We start from the raw sequence: 24,854 nt of genomic DNA on the forward strand, positions 1-24,854 counted from the left end.
TGCATGAGCGCGCATGATTATGTGTTTTTTTTTCACAAATCCGAGAGCATCTGGGAGTGCATGAGAGCATGAATGTGCGCTTTAATGTGCCTGTTTGCATATGTGCCTCTGAGTGTTTGCCATGTTGGCCAGGGCCTGGGAGAGAGCGTCGCTCAGCTCCTCTCCTCCCCGGAACCAGAGTCTGAAACCCTCCCGCTCAGGCTGACATTTCAGCCCCCAGCACGCCCGTATTGCTATGTGTGATATTTCTCCTGTCGCCGCGGTAATGGCAAACAGTGGCCCCCAGACTCCCCGGGGGACGGGGGGGGGGGGGACCCGACGGTGAAGGTAGAGCAACAACACGGTGACTTCCCACAATGCATCTGTGCCGCGGTACTAGACACTCCTCAGTCTTGTCTCCCCCCCTTTATCCGCCTCTTCCTCTCCTTCCTCAACTCTGTCTACTCCTTTACGACAAATTGGCCCAACGTTTTCTCCCCCCATACCCCCCCCCCCGATGTTCCCTTGCGCGTTTTTCCCTAAGTCGTCTCTCTGTGTCGTTATCCGGGAGAGATTAGACGCGATCAAAGGTAGTTTCTGCCTAGACCATCTGCTTAGGATGTCATTAGCGACTGTACCTCACTCCCCGAGTTTATGGATTCTGTATTTTCACACGTTTTAACAATTAGGCAACTAGTGAAGTGCAGGGATGATATATGATTATACCGCGCTCAGTATATTTGTAGAGTCATGCTTGAAATGCTTTTAAGTTTGCCAGCGCAGATGATGGCAATGCATTGCTCATTAATTTCTGCACAACATGTATTAATAAGTATGAACGTGTTGCGAGATGAACTTTAATTTCCCACTTCATTAAGCCCAATGTTATTAATCTTGGGGCACACACTACGGCTAAGCTTGTTTTCAAAGCAATCATGTTGGTCATGACACACGCACAAAACCTAATAAACATAATTACTAAAACAATCCGGGGGAAGGTGTTTCGCGGCGACCCCCAAAGAAGGAGACGATCATTTCAAGGAAAGGGCAACGAGGTTGTGTGTGCGTTTCACGCACCATGCGGTATTGTGTGTGTGTGTGTGTGCGCGCGCGTTTTTGGCGTGCCTGTTTGTATAGTCCCCGGGAAATGGATTCCATCGCACGTCTGCATACACACGCATGCATGTCTGTACATGTAAATACACGTGTGAATCATGCATGTTACAGAGGGTGTGTATTTGTTAGTGTGCATTTGTCAGTGTGTATCCGTGTGTGTGTTTGTGTCTTGTGTGTGCGTGTGTGCATATACATGTAGGGTGTGGAAAGTGACAGTGAGAGTGTAAATTGCCCAGTCAAAATGCATATATTTGTAATGATTAGTCCCTCACCGAACCGGACTGAGGCCTGAGCAGCGGTGTCTGACCAGTAGTCCGTAGGGAAAGGATGAGGGGGTGAGGGATGCTCACCTTGCAGTCCGTTGCCGTTGGCGCTGGTGCAGGAGGGGGGAGGGGATGCCTGGGGTCGGACCACAGGAGCGAAGGCGCTCTTTTGTTTAACTGCAGAGAGGACAGGGGAGGCAGAGAGAGAGAGAGAGAAAGAGGGAGGGAGAGAGTTGTACAAAGCGAGAGAGGCCGGTTAAGGTTAGGCTGGGATGGCTACGAGAGCCGCAGGGAGGGGAGCTGGGGGTGGGATATGATCAGTACACGCATCGCATAGCACAAAGCCCTTACCTTCCACACCGGGGTACAGCACATACACATGTTGTAGTAGTACATTAACATTGCATGATACAACCAAACCTTGTATTTGATAGGCTAAAGTCTAAACTTAGGCGAAATGCACACAAACAACATCAATACATCATCATCAAAGCATCACATAATTCATAACCATGTGAGACATTTTCTAACAAAGCTCAAGATTATTATTTTTTTCTATGTCTGGAAGTGAAATTAGTTGCAGCACTGCTACCGCTAGCGAGCACTATATCACCGCTAGCTATCCCATTGCTCCTTCTAGTTAGCTCATTGCTACCATGAAAGCGCTCTGTGCTACTTAATAGCCGGCTAGTGCACTGCTACTGCCAGAAAGCAGCTCCGAATGTCTGCTTGTCTTGTAGGGACTCAGCGGCGGCTAACGCACTACTGCTACAGCTGGCACTAGCTAGCGGTTTAGCAGCTGCAAGGCAAAGGGAGCGGTGGGTGTGGGGGCGGGGGGGGAGGTGTTTTGCTAACAAGCCCTACTCACTTCCATACGGGGAGTTGGCGGAGGAGCCATTGAGGAAGCCCGGGGAGCTGGGGACCCCGAGGTTCATGCCAGCGTTGCCGTAGCCGTTCATGCTGTTGCTGACGGTGTTGTAGCTGGACTGCTGCGGGGTGGTGCTGGAGATGTAGCCTCGGGGAGACACACTGCTGGTGTTCCGGCTGTAGCCTAACAGGACACAGACAGCAACGTTATATGTATTTGTACGTATAAAACACGGGGTGACATTGGAGGCAGGGTCATTCATTCTTTTTTTGTGTTTAGGGGAAGTTGAAATGATAGTGAAGTAACTATTAGGCACTTGACAACCACTAATCCTGAAATGAATTAATCGAGTAAATACTGGGTTCAAACCCTGATGTCCACGGTCTACCTGTAATCGTCCTTGAGCGAGTAGCACTAGCCTCTACCTGCTCCTTGATGACATGTCATATTTCACTGTTCATTGCTTTGAAGTAAAGCATCTGTTCATCATTCTGGATCCAGCCTTACCCTCCAAAGAGCTAAGCGTTGTAATGGAAGTCAATTACACTTTTTCCACACCATTTATACTCAAGATTTAGTCAGCTCCAGATCCAGCCTCACCTTGGCTTAACATACTAATGTAAGCAATGTGTGCTTTTACTGTGAAAGGAACAGCAGATCTGTTGTGTATGGTGCTACCGGTTGATGCACTTCAGAGTGAGATCTGTGTGTGTTGCGTTGGTATCCGTACGTCCGTGCCCACCTTGGTCGTTGCCCTGGGCCTCGGACACGTTGACGGCCAGCTGGCTGCTGAAGGAGTTCACTCCCATCATGCCGTGGGAGGCAGTGTTGGCGAGCGAGGGGATCTGGTTGTGGTTGCGGGGAACGCTGTAGAGCGCCTCGGCGATGTCGGCCGCCCTCTTCAGGATGATCTCCTGGGGGAGGACATGGACAAAAGCGATGTGAGGCAGAGGGTAGGTACGCGCTGTGTGGATCCGTATACCGCTGAAGTCCCGACCAGGCTTTGATGATACAGGGTTCACATAGGGTGCAATCCTGGATGTATAGTGTATGTATATATATATATATATATATATATATATATATGCTGTTTTATGCACGCATATTTTTAGAGTGTGAGACAAATTATCTGTGGATGCATACAGTATGAGAGGAAGACAAATCAATCTAGTTCTCTGTAAAGTTTTAGATGTATCCAATGTTTGCATACTATTTATTTTTTTAACTCATCTGACATTTGGGAGTTTAGATGTTGAGCAGTTTGTGAGACTGAACTTGGTAATGTGGTTAACTGCAGCAATTAAGTGTATGTGTGTGTGTGAGTGCGTGCGTGCGTGCATCTGTTAGTCCACGTGTGTGTGCATGTGCATACCTGGTTGTTGTGAGGCATTCCATAGAGGGCTTCAACAAGGTCAGCTGCTCTCTTCAGCAAGACCTCCTGATAGAGAAAACAAACAACAACAAAAGAACACTCAACAGTTGAACAACAACATATGTTAACATTATAATTGTAACAGCACAATATGTTTATGTTAAGAACAGTTGAACAACAGGGGAACCCTAACGTTAATAACTGTAGAATTAGCAACCCAATATGTTAACACGAATTACTGTTCAACAGAAGAACCCTGATGTCAATAACATTCAAACAACACCATGTTAATGTTATTACTGTTGAACAACAGAAGGAACCTTAGGTTATAACAGTTTAATAACACCATGTTTTAATGTGAACAGCAGTTGGAATGAGTCACAAGTAAGCCAAACGGAGAAGTGCGACGCTAAGTTCCACCACATATCAAATAATTACGACTGCAAATGAAGAATAAATATGTAAATAAAAGAGTCCAAAAAAGAAATACAATCAAGCGACAGAATAAATAATAAACTCGGCATTAGGGTCTAATCCGCCGCAGAGCGCCACAGCGAGAAACACTCGAGTGTCCCCGCCGATATCACCCAGCGCGCCGCGTCAAGCCTCAGATCTGTTTGTTGTTTCAAGTGGATAACTCAAAGCCGGGCGGATTTAAAACAAGGAACCGACGCCATGTTTTTTGGTCAGCGCCAACCCGCCTCCCTCATCTCCTTCTTCCCCCTTCCTTCCAAGCGTGCCGAGCGGTGAATAATCTCCGCTATCTTAATTAAACTGGCACGGGCCCTTTAAAAAGACAACACCTCAACCCCTAATTCCTGGGCCCTGGCGCGTGGCTCCTCCGAGTTCACAGCATTGCGTCGAGCGGTGATTTACCCGCCCCTCCCAACACACCCACCCTACCCCGCCCCACCCACTACACCCACCTCCACCGCCACTAGCACCCTTTCCTCAGAACAATAAAGTAAATTAGCTCTGGGTTAATCTAGTTCTGTTGTAATGACATTAAGGAATTTTTCAATTAACCTCTTTGACTGGCTGTTGCAAAAAGGACTTCACAAATGACTTCCCATCCGCAGGGCTGGAGCTGGGTGCCCGCGCCTGGGGGAGCACCGGGGACTCAGGATGGGGTCTTATCCCTGTCTGCATGCTTACTCCCCCCCCCCCCCCCAAACCCCCACACCCACATCCCCCCTATCCCCTCAAACCCCCTGCTTGACAATGCGGATTAGCTATGTTGCTTTGGCTCTTAACACTCAAAATGAATTGGCCCTGGATTGTGTTATGTTCGGTTCTTCTTCTTACCCCCCCCCCCCCCCTCTCCGTTTCCCCTCGGCACGCTGGTTCAGGGGGCTTGCTTTCAGCTAGGTGGGTTTTGGCCCCCCGTTTTGTGCGTCTTTATCTTCGCTCTGAATTGAGCACTTACAATGAAACCCCTCTCATGGAACCAAACTGCTCTCTTTTTTTGTTTTTTTCAGATAATACACAAAGCGCCAAACCTGTTTGTGTGTGTGTGTGTGTGGGTGTGTGTGTGTGTGTGTGTGTGTGTGTGTGTGTGTGTGTGAAAAGCCTTTAGAGCACAGCCCGACCGAAAAATGTAAGCTGCAGTGGAGGCCCTAACCACCACTGTTACTTTAGTTTTCCCTCGCTTTTTTAAAGAGAAACAAATCACTTAAAATCCCTGCGTGTTTGTGTCTTGTTGTCACCTGCTGTACAGCTTTAAAGAAAGAGAGAGAGAAGGAGAGAGACTTGCCGATGGCTCCCCCACTACATCGGAACGTCGGGTTAGCCGCCGCATTTTTTGGTTTGAAAAAAATCTGTCACCAGAAACATCCCTCAGATGGCGCTTGTTTTCTTCCCACATTTCGCCCCGTGTGTTTCCTCCGCGCGGCGGCCCGCGGTAATTTGTCTGAAGTGTTCCATCACTTGGCAGTAGCCGTGTGGGCTTAAGACGGCAGCTGTCCTAAATGAATGTAAACACAGCCTTCGCGCCTTCAAAGCAGTGCCCTTCCAAAGACTTGGCCTGCGCTTCCACGGCATAGAGGCGTGTGTTGGGTTGTGTTGGGGTGTGTGTGTGGAGTGTGTATGTGTGTGTGTGTGTGTGTGCGCCCCCCCCCCCTTTCATCCCAAGGAGCATATCTAACCAGAGTCCTTGATATATCAAGATGAATCGGCATCCAAGCCACTTCCAGGGCCCGCGCAGTACACTCCTTATAGAAACATATCGCTTAATCCACCACCAAGTTACCGGATGGGTGGCTCTTTGAATGGGCATTTACCTCTGAAATTGGTGTGTATGCTCAACGTTGCATGCATCTAGTTTGCATACAAATAAAGAATTATGGTTGTCGCGAGGCAGGTAGACTAAATCAGAGCAGCAGCTGTCTTCATGTGTTCCCATCAGGCAGAACAGATTTCTCTCTCCCCCTCTCAGTGAGATAAAGTGGCGCTCTTTCCTTTTTTTTCTTTCTTTCCCTCTCTTTTTTTCCCTTTCCCTGCCTCCTACTCCTGCCGCAGTTAATAATTACCAATAATCTATTCTATCATATTTCAAGATCTCCTACATGGATCTCAATTTTAAACAACAATTAAAGCAATTAAGACTGTCACATTCACATTCGGGGGGCCCATGTTTCATTTCTCTATAAAAGCCTCGTCTCCCTGCCTCCTCGTCCATATGGCGCTGGGGCTGCGGCGACATACGGACAGCTTGGAGAAGATGAAAAAAAGCGAAGGCAAGGAGCAGGCGAAGGAGGAGGAGAGGAGGAGAGAAGGAGAGAGAGAAAACGATATTGCCTCTCATCCTTAATCTGTCGTTTACCGCGTGGTGTCTTAACTAACCAAGCTGACTAGCAGAGGCTACGCTTAAGTGGCCCGCCCCGTCATCTCGGCGCCGGGGATGAGAAGTGCCGCACCCAATCAAATGTCGGAGTTTGTTTTCTGTGTGTGTGTGTGTGTGTGTGTGTGTGTGTGTGTTGTGATTTTTTTTTTTTTTGCCGCTCTCTTCTGACGAGGGCGCTTTCACGCGTGTCGGCTCACGCTGTGAATACCATTAACACGGAATAGCATTCTGAGGGCATTTCCATGTAAATCTCCCAACTCCGCGCCGGCATAAGTGTAATTGGCTTTCTTGTCATGGAGACATATCAGAACACGGCGTGTTAAATTGAAACAATTAAAGGCCTCCAATGATCTCTGTTGTTCTGTGACAAAAGGCGTGACAGACTCCACGCCATTGTTTGTCTTGCTTCGCATAAAGGTTCCCGTGTTCAACAACTGTTCTGGGTGGTGGGGGCACGGTGGGTTGGTGGTGGGGGTGTGGGGGGGGGGGGGGGGGGGGGGGGGGGGGTGATACGTCAACTCACTTTTCTTTGGTAATGTTGTACCTCAATGCTGGGTAGAAAAAATAACAAACATGATGAATGGGTTTATATATACGCATTTTTTTTCTTTTTATACCCAATCCTAACATGATGGGTTCTGAAACAGATTAAATGTGATCCGTTCCCTGCAGTGGATTAGTGTGGATGTTGTATTTATATTATCGCAGTTAATAAAAAAGGGCCTAGGTTATGTAGCTTGCACTGCTAATGCCATTATAAAACTGTAAGGCAATTACTCTGTTAGCTCTAGCCTCAGGTAATGAATGCATGCAGAAGCATTGGGGCCATTAGACGAAGGTACTTCAAAGAGCACAGGAAGACATTCATTTAAATACACGGGTAATTGCTTGACATGCACACATTTGTAATATTTTATCCTTGTGGATTACACAAAGAATTAGAAAAAGGAATGGGCTTATGCTCATTTTGGGATGGAAAGAAAGGAATCCAAAGCAATCAGCTTAATAATAAAACAATATTGAGTTTCCGCTTTTAATTTCATAATGAATCTAATTTGTTACAGAAGAGAGAAATTGAGTGTGATATAATGTGATATCCAGTCTATTTGTCCATTACTGCCAGAGGGCACAAAACGGTATTATAAATTGTCTTTTTTATATTATGAATAGAAAATTGTTTTATAACAAGATCTTAAAAAGGGGGGTGAATTCCAAAGTCTCTGTTCACTTAACGTGATGCCCGCAAACCAATCTCCTTTCTCATCACTTCACTGCTCACACTTATTACTTTCATATTCACCCTGGACTTTGCATTGAATTTTTATATCTCCCCTCTCCTCCCACTGGGTCAGACTGTCATCTGCGATGTTGTCTCAGAATTACGAGGTAAACTTCAATCAGACAGCACTCTGCCCTCCTCCTCCTCCTCCTCCTCCTCCCGTCTCCCTCTGCTTCCTTCTTTCTTTCTTCTTCCCCTCTCTCCCTTTTTCTGTGTGTTGCAACAATATTAGCGTGCATCCCTGGCCATCTTTGAGCACTCCCATATTGGCTTTCTGTCCGCTCACAATTACCCCGTGTCTTACTGGTCCCCGGGAGGGGGCCCCGCGCGGGATCGATACCGCAGTAATATTATCAACTGGAGGGTGAAGTCATTGGGGTTGGGGGTGAGGGGTGGTGGGTCGGGGGCAGGGGTGGGGAGTGAAGGGTTGGAGCGTGAGGAGAGAGGTGCGGTTGTGGCCTCGGCAGTGTCGATTTGCCTTTTTGTTTTACGCTAATGCACGCCTCGCGTCGTCCGGCCTTCGTCCTGTTCCCTCCTTGTGGTAGAGTCCGGCTCTACTGTATGGCACTGTAATGGCGGCCCTCTCTCCCCCTCTCCCTTTTCCCCATCACTCTCTCTCTCTCTCTCGTTCATCCTACATTTCCCTCTCACCATCTCTCCAACTCTCTCCCTCTATCCCCGCTCTCACACTCCCTCTCTCCCTCTCTTCAACGCTCCCACTTTCTCTTTCTATCTCCCTCTCACCCTCTCTCTCTCTCACACTCCCACCATCCCTCTCTTCCTCTGGCTCTCCCTCGCTCTGTCCCTCCCACTCTGCTCCTCTGTCTCTTTATATGGTCCTCCTTCTGGTCCTCAATGTATACCCCCCCACCCTCTCCCCTCTCCCCCCCACCCTCCCCTCTCCCCCCACCCTCCCCCCTCCCCCCTCAGCCTGGGGGCGGTTTTATTGGGAATGTGCTTTTGACCCCGCACGGCGACCCCTCAGATGGCAAGCTTAACAATGACGAATCACTCCCCGCCATCATTTACATGCCCCCTGAACCCCGTATTTGGCTCCATTAGAGAGGGAATCAAATATTTATGTTGTTTATTGGAAGTGCGCGGCTTCATCTCACGCCGTGATTGTTTCATGCAAAAAGGCGGGAGAGGCCTGGGAGAGACCCCGCTATATTAAGTACATACACGCCTCCCGCACTCGCACACACACACACACACACACACACACACACATACGCAGACCGAGGAAACTAATCTTGGCTTCAGTGTCAAAATGTGTCCCACAGCCAAAGGGCTCTTTGTATTCAAGGAAAGAACCAAGGTTTTTTCTTTTTGCTGTAATAAAGCTATGTTTAACACCCTTCTTTTATCCCTTTCTTTCTCTCTTTCTTTCTCTCTTTCGGCCTCCCCTCCTTCTCTCTCATGCTCTCTCTGTCCTCCCCACCCCTCTCTCTTTCTCTTTCTCTCTCTCTCTCTCTCTATATATATATACTCTGTGGACTTTGGAAAGACACTGTGACTTACAAAATGGAGATGAGGGCTGCGGTATTTAAACAGGGTTGGCCACCTCCTGCCTTTAAACGACCATGGGTCTGAGGTATTTGAGTGCATATGTGCGTGTGGATGTGTGTTGATATGTGTGTGTGTGCAGTGGATATCATCTCGTGTGCTCTGCCTTTATGAAACTGAAATTAGAGTAACATTTCATGTCCAGGTGTAGCCGTTCCCTCCATAGGGATGGGGTCCTAATTGAAACACTTCATATAGAGTGTGCCAACGGCCAGACTGCAGTGCTTCCTCCTCGTTGGCCCTCCCCGGTCGCTAGGTCCTATAGCGCTCGGGTCCTTATTAAATTGTCCGTTGGCCGTTAATGATATGGCTGTGTTACATGCTGGGATTTAATAGATCAGCTCTTTAAATGTTTTACAAGTTATTATTAAAACTGCGAGGTGGTCAGCACTTTATGACATTGGCAAAGGTTTTTTTTTACTAAACTAATTACTCATATTATTACATTTTGATCGTTTTGAAATATGCCCTCGCAGGCTGTTTAGTGGAAAAAAAACAGAACGGCACACAGATGGAAACGGTAGAGAAAGAAAGGCGAACAAAAAACGTAATCTATAAAAATGGAAGTTGTAGCGGATCAATTTCCCCCTGTTTCATTTCCAATCAATATAGGGTCCCAACGACTTCCTCTGTGTGGCCCACCCACCCCCCCACAAAAACACACATAAGTAGGGTCCCTCTGTCGTGCCCCCTCCCCCTTCTTCAGCTGGGGTTCAAAGAAAACAATAAGAAAAGCCAATGCATAATCACAGGCCCCTGGTTCTCTGTCTATTAGCCACGGCGAGATGAGGGGGTTTACGGCACAGGGTTCTGTAAACAAGAGATTAAACCAAACCGAGCAGTAGAAAATGAAAGGAAAACACGCGTCGGGGTAATGGGAGTGTTGCCACCAGATTACCATCTCCTCCACAGACTGCTCAAGAGGAAAAGGTCTGATGGAGCTATTCTAGCTCACCGCACACTTTTTTTACACTCTCCCCTCGCGCTGAGCTAATAGCGTCGGTTAGAAGGAGGGAAGGGGATGAGAGGAATTTGTGGGCGGAAACGGCAGAGTTTGGGCGGTTGCGTGGGGGGGTGATGATGTTATGTGTTTGCTTTGTTTTCGTTGTATCTCGATCATGGTTGAGGTGTGGTGTAGGTTGAACTGAGAGCGGGGCTCTAGATTGTAGGACTGCTTGGATCCGGGCGAAATATCGAAGGTTTTGCCGTTGTCATTGTTGTTGTTGTTGTTATTGTTGTTGCGGAGACAGTACTGTACACGCAGGACTGACCTTTGGTAACCTCTCGGGGTCTCCCGGGTGCCTGGGGATCACCTTCTGCAGCCGCTGGAAACCGTAATCAATGGTTGGCTCGTTCAACGCTGGGCGGGAGAAGCACAAGAGGAACACAGAAAAATAGATTTAGATGCAATACAATGAAAAGCATGGGAGAAGGATTCATGACTTCATGATTGATCCAACGAGAGAGACAGAGAAGAAGATAGAGAGAAAGACTGAGCGAGAGTTGGGATAGGGAGACTCAGGGGAAGAGAGAGAGAGAGGGGGGGGGGGATGAACTAATTGAGAAATCGGTTTGAGTTTACTGTACAAAAAAAATAAAGGAGTAATTTCCAGAATGCCTAATTTCAGGAAGGAATTCGGCATTTTATGAAACAGAAGTGGCTCCGAGGGAAGGGGTGGGGGAGGAGAGCTTGGTTGCAGGAGGAGGAGGAGGGGGGAGTCACAGCGATAGAAAATGGCACGGGGGGCTCCTCTGACACTTGTGTCACCGAGTGTTATTCCATTAACATCCATGATGACCTACATCAGTCTGAGAATCCTTTAGAGACAGAGACTCCACCCTCCCACTCTCTTTCTCTCTCACTCTCTTTCTCTCTCTCGCTCTGACTCTCTCTTGCCCTCTCTCTCTCTCTCTTTCTGACTCTCTCTCTCTCTCTCCCTTCTTTATCTGCACCGGAATATTGACTACAGCAAACCACATCGGCAGGGGTCTTTTAATCTAACAGAGCTTTAATAATCTGTGAAAGGCCGTCTCACACATTGATCTACAGTAAGTCGCTGTCATTTCACTCTCACGCACACACACACACACTCTCTCAAACGCGTTTCCTCCGCCAACCCACCGCCACTAACCGCCCGACCGCCGCTGAAGCAAACACACGACGCCCGCGCTCGTGAAATACGACAGTGGATGGCCTCATGTCATTAATCCCCCCCCTCAAACCCCCCCACCTCCACACCCCACCCCCTTCAAACTGTAATCTGGGGGAACCCGGCATATTGGTGCGATGAATCAGAAGCACAAAGTAAATGAATCATAGCACCCCAGCCTTTGGTGTGAGCCGGTCTTGTGTCTGGCGAGTCCTAATGGGTAATTGAGGAAAGGTTTCCCAACAGATCTTATTCTAAACAATAGGACGCGTATGTGTGTGCGTGTGCGTGTGTGTGTGTGTGTTTGTGGGTGAGCTGCATCCACGGGTGAGGGGATCAGGGAGAGAGAGTGAGGTGAGGGAGGTGAGGAGAGGGAGGAGGAGAGGAGTAACGGGAGGGGAGGAACGGCTTAATAGAGAACATCACTTCTCAATGTAGATATCATTTTCAGGAGAGTAACTCCACTGAGCGAGGCGCTTCATAAATCAATGGCTTTCTGCGGAGACTAATAAGAAGTGCCTGCCTCTATTCATTGTTCAGCCTGTAATTTGGCCCATCACTCATTACTCAGCATGTAATTTCAGCATTAACACGCCACACAGCTCGCTGGGCCCGCTCACAGAGAGAGAGAGAGAGAGAGAGAGAGAGAGAGAGAGAGAGAGCATGCCAGGGAACAGGGGGAGAGAGAGAGACAGAGAGCAGTGGAACAAACAAACCCAGGGAACTCCCTCCTTTGTTTAGTTAACGTTAAAGCAAACCATAGGATAAGACCCTGTACTCACATATATATATATAGATACATATCTTTATATTTATTTATATATTAAACACACAAAAACGAATCTGGCTGAAGCGCCACATGTGAGAAATACAGTAATTGCCAGGTTGGCCGTGATGAAGTGCAACAATTATGTGTTCCTGCCCGGGTACAGTCCAGGTACTAATCAATACCTCACACACACACACACACACACCTGAATAACCCTCCCCCAACACACACCACACACACACACACACACACACACACACAAACATACCCACAGCCACAACTACCTACTCCCCAGGAAATCTAATTTTACATGTCATCATGGATAGTGGGATGACAGAGGTCTAGTGTGGCGCGTGAGGGAATGCGATCTCCCCCTTAATAAAGGATTGATCCGCAGCATTGATCCTACATGACAAGGCTGCAGCACAGCCTTCTCCCACCTCCCCGCCTGTTTATCTATGCACCCTGGGAGTCCCCCCCCACCCCGCATAACCTGGACATGTGCGTGCATGTGTGCGTGCATGTATCTGAGTATCTGTGTGCATTTATTGTATGTTGGTACGTGCACGTGTATGGGTTCTGTGTTTGCATGGGCGGCTGGATATTTATACACACACATATATATATATATATATATATATATATATATATTTTTTTATTTATAGACACGCACCACACCACAGATATGTTTAGTACGTGAGTGAGTGTGTGCATTTGAGTGTGCATTTCAGTGAATAAGCATGTGTGTTTGTGGCTGAGCGTGAATGAGTGCGTGTGTTTAGGTAGCATATGTAAGTATGTGTGTGCGTTTGCGTGTGTGTTTCTGTGTGTGTCTGTGTGCGCCTGTGTGTGCGTGTGCGTGGCAGCAGCGGCAGCAGACGCTGCCAGACCGGGGCTGCTCACAGTGTGATGTAAATTGTGTGTAAATTGTGTATGTGTAAAAAAGCACTCCATAATCAGGCCATCCATCATCAGAGGCTGTCAGCGCGCTCTCTCCGGGTGATACATCACCCTCTCCTGTCCTCTGCCTCAGATGGGGCCTGCTCCAGCCGCCGGGCATGCTGGGAGAAGCGGGCGGGGATGCTGTACAGTAGGGTTGTGGGGGGACCTGGGGGTCGACTCGGGGAGCGGTAACACTATTTGATGTGTCTGCCCAATGATAATGACACGGGATCGCGGGACGCCCAAAAGAATAATGAGAAATGTTGTTTGGAGGTTAAGGTGCCCGGGACTCTTAAGTATATACACCGGGAGCGATTGAGGTCGGGATGTGAAAGCTTGACGCATTTTGTAATATCTTTTCCCTTCGGATGAATTCTTTTATTTTTCGGACGTACATAAATCATAGCTACGCACTTGCAACACCAAGCATTGAGTCTTGTTTGAAGTGCCCACATAGGGATGGTGTGGATAAATAATAAAATATAAATACATGTATATGGTTGAAATCATCGGTTGTGTCATATGTTGGCGTGGGTGAAGGCTTACTGAGTCCAGATCTCTCTCTCTCTCTCTCTCTCTCTCTCTCTCGCGCTCTCTCGGCGCAGAGTGTCCGCCATGATGCCGGCGTGTCGTTGCATCGCCATCTCATCTATCATGGAGATGATCTTTGTAACAACCCCGGCGTAATGAAATTGGTGACACACACCGCCATCTGCTATTGATTTCATGCAAATGCTTTTGACAGCTGATGGAGACTTGCATTAGCGCTAAACGGTGCTGTCAGTTGATGAGTTGACAGTTCTGTAGTCGTGGCATGTACGGCGGCGGCCGTTGTGAGCGCTCGCCGACAGACACAGACACAGGCACCGTCAATAATCCTATAAGAGTTGCTGATGATGTATACTGAGCACTTAAATTCATTCCGCGCGGTAAACACTGAGCGACTGAGCGACCTAGCTAGAGAGGTATAGCCAGCATGTTTATTTTTCCCATTTCAAGCTAAGGCTAAAGACTGTTTTTTTCTGTACTCTGGTTTCACGAGGGGTCACCGGGATTGCTCTTCCGGGATTACTGGCCCATCCCTAGACTACTCGCCTTACACACACACAGTCAGGACACACACACACACAAACACACACATGCACACACACAAACACACACGCAACGTCTCCTTCCCCTTTCCTTTCTTCTCTAAAGCCCCTGTAAGATTATTTTGTTCCAGGGATACACGTTACCCTGCTACACTAACGACACTTCTTCTTCTAAGAGAACTATAACAAGGCAGTCATCTGCGCATGGACCAATGCCAAGGACGACTTTATCCCGCATTGTCTGTCCTCCCTGTTTTCAGACACAATACTGAGATGGGTGGAGGAAGGGAGAGGAAGGGAGGCACCGGGCCCACCACCAGGGTCCTCAGTTCCCCCCCCCCACCCCCACCCCCAAGTGCAAGGAAACATGAGACCCTCCGTCCACATAAATCCTTCCCTGGGTGGTGGAGCAGTCCACAGCTGAGGTGGGGTTGGGCTGGAGTAGAAGAGGAGGCGCTTAGGGGGTCCGTGGGGAGGGAGGGGTGGGTGGGTTGATGGCGGTGGTCGTGGGTAGTTGGGGTGGTGGTGGTGGTGTCAGGATGTCAGGTTGCTAGCTGGGGAGGGCGTTGGTGGTGGTTGTGGTGGTGGATGGGTGTTGGGTGAGGCGATTGTGGTGCGTGTTCTGAGGAAGGGGGTGGTGACGGCGGGTGTTCAGCTAAGCCGTGGTGGTGGTGTAGTGTAGTGACGGAGGTGTTTGACGAGGTGGGTGGTGTTGTACCCAGTGATTGTAGGGATGGAGGAGTTGATGGTGGAGATGGTGGGTGGTGTTGTATGTAGTGAATGTGGTGGGTGGGCGGGTGGGGGCGCTGGCACGTTCCAGTCACGCCTGCTTCCCGGCCCCGCGGCCAATCAATACCACTTTCCTGTTTTCGAGGCGGGTAATTATGAGGTGGAGAGATTGTGTGACCCCTGACCCCTGCTGCATTACTCGCCTGATATTAAGATAAATTGCCTGATTTTGGGTAAACATATGCTGCAATTCAAACTGTCAGCACTGGTTTGCTCAGGATAATTTGTATTGATCTTCTGGCTTCTTCCCCATTTTGCTTACTGACCTCATGGATAATTAGAGAAAGAGACACGGGAGGTAAGGCACGGCTTGCATCTGAATACTTTCACCAGGAGAGATGAAGGGTTTGTTTTGTTGGGGGGGGGGAGGGAGAGAGAACAATATGGGCTAATGCAATTTTCATTTTCTCTCATCTTCGGTTCGGCTTTCGACAAGTAAGACGTTTCGTTCAATTACATCACTTATGGCTTTCCCTTCTTTTTTTCCCTTCTCTCTCGCTAGCTTGCGTTACATGTAAAGAGACATGATAGTTCTTCAGTATGTTGCCTCGAATTAATCTCAGAAAATAATTACAATTTGACAAAGAAACGATGCAACGGAACTGAAAGGGGGAAGCTTGTTTCAATTTCAACAGCGCGGGCACTGAAAGCATACAAATTACTGTCACGTTTAAACAGTACGAACACGCTAACAGATTCCCCCACAGAAGAATAGACCCCACTGGAAAGTCTGTGTTTTTCTCTCCGCACTGTGAGGTTTTGGAAGCCAAACTTGATGAATATTTCAGTAATTTCCTCACTCTGGAGAGCGAGCGATCATGTTTCCTCAATATGAAGAAATGGAATGCATGACTTAGTGCACAGCTGTGACCATATCATTTCCCCATTTTAAATATCACACAAGCCGCACACACTGACACACACAGACACACACACACACACATACACACACTTGTGTGCACCCTTACTCACACACACCATATCAAATAAATAAGTAAAAAGCCTCACACATGTATTACGATGACAAAGCTTCAATGGAATTCTCGGTTGCTTCGGCTTCCGCTGTGACAACGCGCATAGCTCAATCGCATTTTCCAATCTAATGCCTCTCTCTGTTGTCCCTTAACAGCACCCTTCCTCCCCACCCGAACCCCCTTTTCCCCCCACCCGCCCGCCCACCACCCACTTTGCTTTAACATGTAGAGCGAGCGAGTGAGCAAGCGAAGGGGCCTTGTTCGTGGCTTCCCAGCATGCTTGGTTGCTCCTTGCTTCCATGTTCCCCGGAACGAGGACATGAGTAAAGCCGCTCTACGGGAACGCTGAAACACGGCCCCAGCCTTGGCGCATAGAACTGCTTACGAGGCAGTACACGGCACCGCCATCGCCACACGTGCCATCCTCCCCCGCCCCGGTTCCCCTCCCCCTCCGGTCCAGTGTATGGAAGTGGATTCCAAAACACACACACAGAGAGGCACACATGTATTGACCCCTGTACAGTATCGTCGAACAAACATGGGGAAATGTTTGAGGGTGGAAAAAAGCCAGTGAATTTGCGAAGTGGGGGGGGGGGGGGGGGGGGGGAAATTGTTCCTTGTTAAGTCTCTGGGCTTGAGTGGAAGTGAGCGCAGAGTGCGAGCATTCCTGCCAGCCATTACAGCTTATTACGATAACTCTATCTTTCCAGGAGATAAAAACCTAGCCTTGTTGCCATTTGCCAGCTATTACTTTCGCTAATTATACTTAACTGCTCCGAGCTTATCTCCACTCCTCCTACACTATTGAGCAGTTATTTTTTCTCTCCCCTCCCCCCAACCCCATCCACCCCTTAACACAAATTAGAGGTGGAGAGGGAGTTGGGAGTGAGGAGACAGATAAACAGATCAAGGGGAAGTTCATTCAAGTGTTATTGCGTTTGTGACTCGTCAAAGGGTTGTAACTAAAGCCCCCCGATTGCAAGCTACCGCAGTTTGTTTTAAGACAGATGAAGGTCAGCGGTGACATCGACCACGGCCGAATCACCCCCTTGTTAATTTTTTTTATGCTCCCAATGTGTTTCAGACTGTCACAAACAAGACAATAGTATTTTTCGTTGCTCAGCACCGGTTCTAATGGAGTCGGACGACACATGAGAGCCGAAAGTTGTTGAGTGCACTCCATGTCGAATAGAAAACACAGCGAGGTCAGACCCCCGGAGCCACTGGTCAGGGGGTTTTATCACCCAGGGTGGAGAAGTCCAGAACCCGCGTGTAAGGCGGTGGTGGACCAGACCAACTCCTGACCAAACAAAGGAGAACGTTCACAGCAAACCCTCCCAGAGCAGAGCTCCATGCCGGGGGTTAAACACTACCATATCATCCCCTGTAGCCGCAGTTAGCACTGAGCGGTCCCGTCTCAAGCAGCCGGGAGATGAACAGGAAATTAAAATTTCAAAGATCTGCAGTTAGGATAAATCAATGGAGACAGATCAATTTTCATTGAAATTTCATGAACTTTGAGCCGATATGGATGGAAGGAAAGAAGAGAAAAAAAACCTTGACAGTTACAGTTCTCGGGCAGATATTGCCTGCTGCGATAGATAAAATGTAATTAACGGCGTTAAAAGGGAGCAATGTTACAGATTGCTCATCCATACTTTTGAGCGCGCCTGTCATATCGCTCCGGCGTTATTAGAAAGCAGGCGGTGGCCGTCGAAGACACCTGTTCAATCCTCTTCAGATGACATCTAAAGTGAGCCCCGCTCCCCTTCTCTCTGGACGCCTGTGGACTTTCACACATTACCGGGGCCAACAGAAATCAAATGGGTTTCCCTTCACAGCTGATTGCAGGCGCAAATTAATATTGTAAAATGAAGATCAATACGGAGTGGGCGGGAAGGGGGGGGGGGGGGGGGGGGGGGGGAGGAGGAGGGGGGACCGATCGATGACGGCTAAATTACGGCGGCGTTTTCCCCCCTCATTCAAGATGAGTTGTGTTTTCCTCTCAGAGTCAATACCGCGCGGCCTCCCTTCATTCATTTCTCAATAAACTCACCGATGAATTTCAATCAAAATGCGGCAGATAGAGTGAGTGAGTGTGTGTGTGAGTGTGAGTGCGTGTGTGTGGGTGTGTGTGTGTGTAAGTGCATGTGTGTGTGTGTGTGTGTGTGTGTGTATGTGTGTGGGGGGGAGTGGAGTGCTGTGGGAGTGCTGTGGGTTGGTGGAGGGTGGGGGGTTGAATTCTTTTAAAGCCCATTGGGTGTGGAGCGTTTTGAAAATGGGGCAAGGGGAGGGAGAGGAAGAAAGAGGGAGAGAGAGAGAGACAGAGAGAGAGAGAGGGGAACTGAGATTTGTGATCTCTTCCGGCCTCTCCCCTCTCTCTAGATTCTCTTTGGCAAAGGACTGAGAACAGCAATTAGATAGCAGATTTATTCCAACACAAAACAGAAAAGGATCAAATGAAAAAATTGAACAATATAAAAAAAGACAACACCTCTATGTTACATCTCCCTCTTCCCTTTCTCTCCCTCTGTTAAATCAAATACCCACAATGCATTTGGGCAGAAGGTGTAATTGGTAAAAGACACAGGCTCAACAACCGGCGAGTATTTATTTCAATCAATTTCCCGGAGCCCCGGATTTAACAGGTCAGCCGCTGATAACACAGAGACACGCGCGGCAGGAATAATGCCACCGTGTGCTTCTCAAAGCCCTCCTGACAGGCTTGCTGTCAGCCCGGGAGTTAGCGCCCGCGACGTCAGACCCTCTAATTGGACACAAGGACCTTCCCTCTCGTGAAACCTTGTCGCCATCCACAAAAGGCTCCTCGTGAGGAAAAACCAAGCCCATCTAACTGGGTGATGACTGTCTCCTCTACCACTCCACTGCTATAGTGCTAAAGACCACACCGCCATAATGAGACAGCTGGCTTAGAGCCTTGTGGCTGGAATAGCAATCCCAAACTTTCTGACATGAGTGGGGAAAATACCCGGTAGAGGCAGATGCTCCGGTCCACTCCTACTGATGCCAATTGTAAATGTCTAGTAGGCCTACATGTATACAAGCATTTATATATACATGTCTAAACATCCCGTTTGTGTGTTTGAAAGTTTGAATGAAACATTATTTCTTCTTCTTTGTTGCACCCTCAATAGCCCTTATATTTAGGGGCCGGATAGACTAGGGGTTGGGGGGGTTTGACTTCCAGGCTAAAAGGTTCTGGGTTCCAACCCCCACAGTCTACCTACAGGCATCCTTGAGCAAGAGATCTAACCCATATTTGCTCCCTTATGACATGTACTTACATGTATAAAGAACGTCACTCGAAGTGACTTTGGACAAAAGCATATGCCAAAGGACTAAATGTAGACATGAGCCCTCACATTTTTTGCAAGGTCGCTGCCTCCTCCGAAGAATCTCCACCTCCGGAGCCCATGTTGTTTACACATACCTCCGTGAACGTCTTTGATTAGAGCCTATCTCAGCTGGCCTGGCAGACCCCACCCTGTCGCGGGCCAGCCGGCACCAGCAGGCACCAAAACCCTGAGCCCGGAGCCCGGAGCCCAAAGCCGGCTAATGAAGGGGAAGTTCTCCATCTTGATCAGCCTCTCGATCCGGAACTTCAAAGTGCTCCTCGATGGCAGAGGAGAGGAGACCGAAGGATAAAGGCGAGGGTAGACCAGCCCAAGCCTCTCTATCTGATGCGGTCTGCTAAAGACGTCTCTTGTTTATTTACCCAAGGTTTCCTTTTTATATTTGGCTGAAGATTTCGCAAAAATAATGTTCCCCTCTTTCTAAGAGGGGAAGAAGGATATTTTAGTTATTTTGGATTCAAGGATGAGATATCACTATTTGTACCGTAGAAAATAACACATATATATGTTTCCACTCAGTCTGCCTCGGTTTGTTTCAGCTCCAGTTTAGAGGTTAACAACTCAAGTGAGAAGAGCCAAAATCTGTCAATTATCTACATCCATCCCTCCCTTTCTTTCTATCTTGCTTCCCCCCCCCCATCCATCCATCCGTTACCGCGGCGACGTGTTCAGATCTCCCCCAGTATTGAGTGAAGCACACATGACCCCTTCGTCCTTATGTTGATGAATGACCGCCTCATACCCATTTTGTCAGATTTTTGGTGCAGTGGAGTCGATAGCTTCACCTTGACGGGGAGAAGTTTGTGATCCATCAGCTCCCCTCAAGGCTGTCTGGCCCCAACTAAGACCTGGCAAGCACCGCTCACTGCAAGGGGGCATCTGTTCTATCAACCAAACAAGAAAAAAAGGAGCGCCAGAGAGAGAAAAAATCCCTCACCCCGGTGTGCAGGGATACTGTGAGGTCGACCGAATGGCTCTTGTTATGCTGGCACTTTACACAAGTGTAGCGGGGGGGGGGGGGGGGAAAGAGAGGAGGGGATGGGATGTGGTGGGGTGGAGTGGGTGGGGGGTGAAACACTTGACTTGTACTAATAGCCGGGTAGGCATGCTGGTCACCAAAGGTCCGAAGACGAAGCACCCTGTCAGTGCCCAGCTTGGGAAATTAGCAAATAATGTTGCCTTCCCCCTGACAAATGTGTGACAGCTCGCCTTCGCCAATCATTCTCTGCTAACGTTATGATGCATGTCCCGGATCCCCACTGGAGGATACAGGCGAAGTTTACTGACCCTCAATTTACCCATGACAAATGGGGTCCTGGTAAATGTGCGTTTTCTGGGGCGCGGAAGGGGTTCATTTTAAGCAATCCTGGTTATATGGATGTCACTGATTAGGATAAATAGTGGCCCGAGTGTGTTAGGACCGCCAGCAGAACCATATTACCAGGGCCTGCATCGCTGCCCCGGGAGACAGGCTATCATGGAAACCTGGCCAATATAGAAAAGCAAAAGCTCTGATGCAATTAGGTGGCTTAGATTGGATAAATTGCGTGGTCATTGTTTTTATTTATGATTCACCGTAACCTTACGATGCCACGAAACTGCGGTTGAAAGCAGCAGTTACCAGAGTGAAAATGAGGTTCCAATTGGGGGCAAAAATATATAAAATAAGAAAGGAGGAAGGAAGACGAACAGAGTAAAGCACAGAGTCCTCTTCACTGCAACATCTAATAAAGTGTGAAGTATTGACTGCTGAAGAGCGAGGACTTTCTCCTTTTGATTTTCCACAACCTTGCTGACAGTTGGTTGAACCAGCTGTCCTGACCAATGGATAACCAATACATGGATTAGGCTAAGGACAAGCTCGCTTCCAGGGACAGCGCAGGGTACAAAGGTATCTCGGCTGCATAGCAAAGTAGTTTGGTGTGTGTCATTTGTTTTAAAAAACACCCATTACTGCACGTATATATATGGTCCTTGACGTATTCTATTACACTGTGTAAACATGTTTTAAGAGTGTGCTTTTCATTAGTGATTCAAGCTTTTGCTGGACCCCTTTGCCGACAGGAATATGTGATGTACACTATAGGGTCTAATTTTTTTCATGAAAGGAGACTGTGTGTTTTGGAACGGTTCCAGGGTACCAACCCAAGTAAGGACTTGTCCCTTTGCTGCCCACATTGAGTGCAGTCCCCTCCATGTTGACTCTTGGTAATTTGCGATAATTTCTCAAATTGAGCAAGTCAAATCTCCAAAATTACGGCAGTGGGGCTCCGAGGAGGAGAAGGGGTTCTCCTTCCCGGGCAAACACTCCGGTCATGCTTGAATCATCCGCTTTGATAACAGGCCTTTTGATTTGTCCAGGCTGTGGCTTTATTGGACGCCTGAACTTTCTGCACCTTCTGCTGCCAGAGACCTATCGCCTAGTGTAGCCTCTTTGGCTACGTATCTAATCTTATGTTGCTGTAGCTCATTCCTAATCATAGGAAAATACGTGTTTGCGTATTTAATAACAATTGCTTCAGCTCTATAAAAAAATAAGCACTTGCTTGAACTAGATTTGAATTTCCACGAGTAACGGGCTCGGCAACAAGCTCCATTAGCCTCTTGTTTGCCTTAAATCTCTGAGGGAGAGGTAGCAATTCATGTGCGTTATGAAATTAGCCGCGGCTACAGCTATCTCTTGCCTTCCGGCGCTCAACAGAAAAAGCCCTGGGTCTGGCGGTCTCAAGCGTGCGACCCCTAGCACAATGTGAGGTTAGCCAAGCGGGGAATAGCCGAATAGCAGGCAGGAGCCGGTGGAATCCAGTCTATTGGCGACTCTCTCTCTCTCTTCCTTTTAATTCACCGCGCTAATCAATTGTACCACCGTCGCCTCCCGAGGTAATTGTATCTTTATCCTAACTGGAAGCGAGCGAGGGAACCTAGGGGAAGACAGCGAGAGGAGGAGGAGAGGAAGAACGGGGGGAAGGAAACAGAGATAGAGGAGGGAAAGGGGACAGCCACCCCTGTAAAAACCTGGTGGTAATCATCCCAATCCGCTTAGCCTGTGTGACTAATGGGGTCTGTTCTTTAGGGACCAGCCACTTTCACCGCTGGTGCTATAGAAGCCATTAATGTCTTAACTTATACACCTTTCTCCAGAGCTCCATGCTAACACATGTCCTCACACGCATGCACACACACACACATGCACACACACACACACAAACACACAGACACACACACGTGCACAAACCCTAGGCAGCACACACTGCACTCTTGTTTCATTATCCCGGTGGCTTGTTGGCCTATGGTCCGCCCCTGCTAGGGAGGTTAAACACAGCCGAGGCTGGGCCAGACTGCACGGCCGGTGGGGAGGGGGGATGGAGGGCTGGGAGGGGGCTGGTGGTGGGGGTGGTGGTGGTGGTGGTGGTGGAGCTGCAAGGAGGAGGGAGGGGGCTTGATGAGAAACAGCTGTCCCAGGATAAAGGGGGTCTTGGGGGGGTGGGTGGGGTACCAGGAGGGGGTACTCCCCCACTTTGCAATTCTGCTGAACGCTCAAGGCCAGAGGGGTGCTGGAGGCCTTGGGTTGGGGAAGGTGGGGTGAGGGGGAGGGGAAGTGAGAGTTCCATTCTGCCCATCAGAGTTGGGACAGACAGAGGCTTCCAGGTCAGACAGACCGTGACCCCGCGTGACCTCTGTCTCCTTACCGATGATGACAGATAAGGCGGCCACTTCCTTCTGCCATAATCAGAGCCTTACTTTAAAACTGACACTCACTCTCTCTCTCTCTCTCTCTCTCTCTCTCTCTCTCTCTCTCTTCTCACCTTCTTCACACTATTTCCTGTATGTGTCACTGCACTGTGACACACACACACACACACACACACACAAACAAATACACACACTCATCCACGCACACAGGCACGCACACACACACACACACACACACACACACACACAGACATGCAATGTCACCGTCACACACATGCCCAAACACACACAAACACACACAAACAATGGCACCTTCAAAACCTAAATATCGGAGCAACCAACAGGAATCTGAATAACAACAAAACTAAAGACAATACTGTATGGCATTGCAACATGTAGAGGAGAGAACGATCACGATCATCGTCTGTCTCACCACAGGGTAGATAAACAGAATTGGCAGGCTAGAGTTACCCTGACAGCTTGAGTTTAACAGTGCTTGGCAGAGTCCCGGTATAATGGCCGGGCACGGGGGGGTGTGGGGGGGGGTGGGGGGGATCGAGTTACAGCCGTGGAAGCCCCCTTCACCTCACACTCTTTAGCTAGTAGCCGCCCGCTAGTAGCCGAAGCGGATCTCACACATCACACATTCAGCATTCCGGCTAGTTAGTTACCACACTCTCCCCCACTCGGGTCACGACTAGTGACTAGGCGTGGGAGGAAGGGGGCGATAAAGGAGGAATGGTGTTGAGGGGAGAGAGAATTCCCATAGCCAGCAGGAGGGGAGACAGAGACTGACCAGAGAGGACATGGGGGCGGGAAGGGGGGTAGAGACCCTGAGCAGAGAGGAGAGGAGAGAGAGAGCAGATACCCGGACAGAGGAGAGGAGGAGAGGAGGAGAGGTAGAGAGAGGAAGGGTATAAAGGAGACGAAGGATAGGAAGATGTGATTGGGACTCACCGGTGTAGACAAATCTCCCAGGGGCTCCTTTGCAGAACTGCTTGGACTTGTAGGACAGCGTGACTTCCACCACCCCGGGGATGTGCCTGGGTGGGGTCTGAACCCGGATGGCGTGGGGGGTGATCAACTGGAGCAGGGAGAGGAGATCAGGGGCATTTACATATCTGGCTAATGTTATGCATATGTAAATATGGTATCCAGGTTTCAAGGAATAGTGTTTGGGTAAGACGTGGTGTGACGCCATGGTTTAGATTGATGCCGAATGTAGTGTGATGAAAACGAACAGAATACAGTTCGTCAGTTCTCTCGATGCTTCAAATTTTACTTTAAATGCTTTCTCTTTAATATTTAATCACATGACTTGATTGTTGCCTGACCAGACGATATAATGAATGACATGTTGAACGATGAACATAAAATGCTATGCTTTGCTAAACTTCACCAAGTATGTATTATTCATTATTATCACGGATGTCATGACGATGATCATCGTTGTTATTATCATGACGGGAGCCTCAGCCTACCTCGCTCCATACGAGCATGGTCCCGAAGACAACCTGCAGGCCGTCGAAGAAGTTGTCCCCTATGATGATGACGGTGGCGCCCCCTGTAGTCCATCCCTCGCTCGGGCTGATGGCCTTGATGCACGGGGTGGCTGCTTGTTCGGAGAGAATCAGAAGAGCATATTCAGCACCTGCACCTTGAGAACAAGCCCCCGTGTACCATGTACCTCCCTCCCTCCCTCTGTTGCAAACAGACAGATACATTTCCATATCAAGCTTCTTAACATTTCTGCTTTCTCTCATCGGCGAAAAGGACCAAGGCCCTAA

General features: G+C 48.7%; 1 protein-coding gene across 6 annotated transcripts in view; it reads right to left on the reverse strand.

Moving 5' to 3' along the window:
• Window positions 1–24,854, reverse strand: part of LOC307092033 (transcription factor COE3) — a 90,253-nt gene that overhangs the window by 2,312 nt on the left and 63,087 nt on the right. For 2 of the 6 annotated variants that reach the window (XM_079758898.1, XM_079758897.1), the window contains exons 9-15: window positions 24,549–24,682; window positions 24,025–24,151; window positions 10,557–10,645; window positions 3,599–3,664; window positions 2,969–3,140; window positions 2,227–2,409; window positions 1,446–1,535 (exon numbers count right to left, since the gene is read on the reverse strand). In XM_079758898.1, the coding sequence (XP_079615024.1) occupies window positions 1,446–1,535; window positions 2,227–2,409; window positions 2,969–3,140; window positions 3,599–3,664; window positions 10,557–10,645; window positions 24,025–24,151; window positions 24,549–24,682 (861 nt within the window). Of the gene's footprint in view, window positions 1–1,367; window positions 1,536–2,226; window positions 2,410–2,968; window positions 3,141–3,598; window positions 3,665–10,556; window positions 10,646–24,024; window positions 24,152–24,548; window positions 24,683–24,854 lie in introns of all 6 variants that reach the window. The other 4 variants (XM_079758895.1, XM_079758894.1, XM_079758899.1 and 1 more) reach the window with 3 other exon arrangements.

This window comes from Pollachius pollachius, assembly GCF_949987615.1.
Source record: "Pollachius pollachius genome assembly, chromosome: 2".
Taxonomy (NCBI): Eukaryota; Metazoa; Chordata; class Actinopteri; order Gadiformes; family Gadidae; genus Pollachius; species Pollachius pollachius.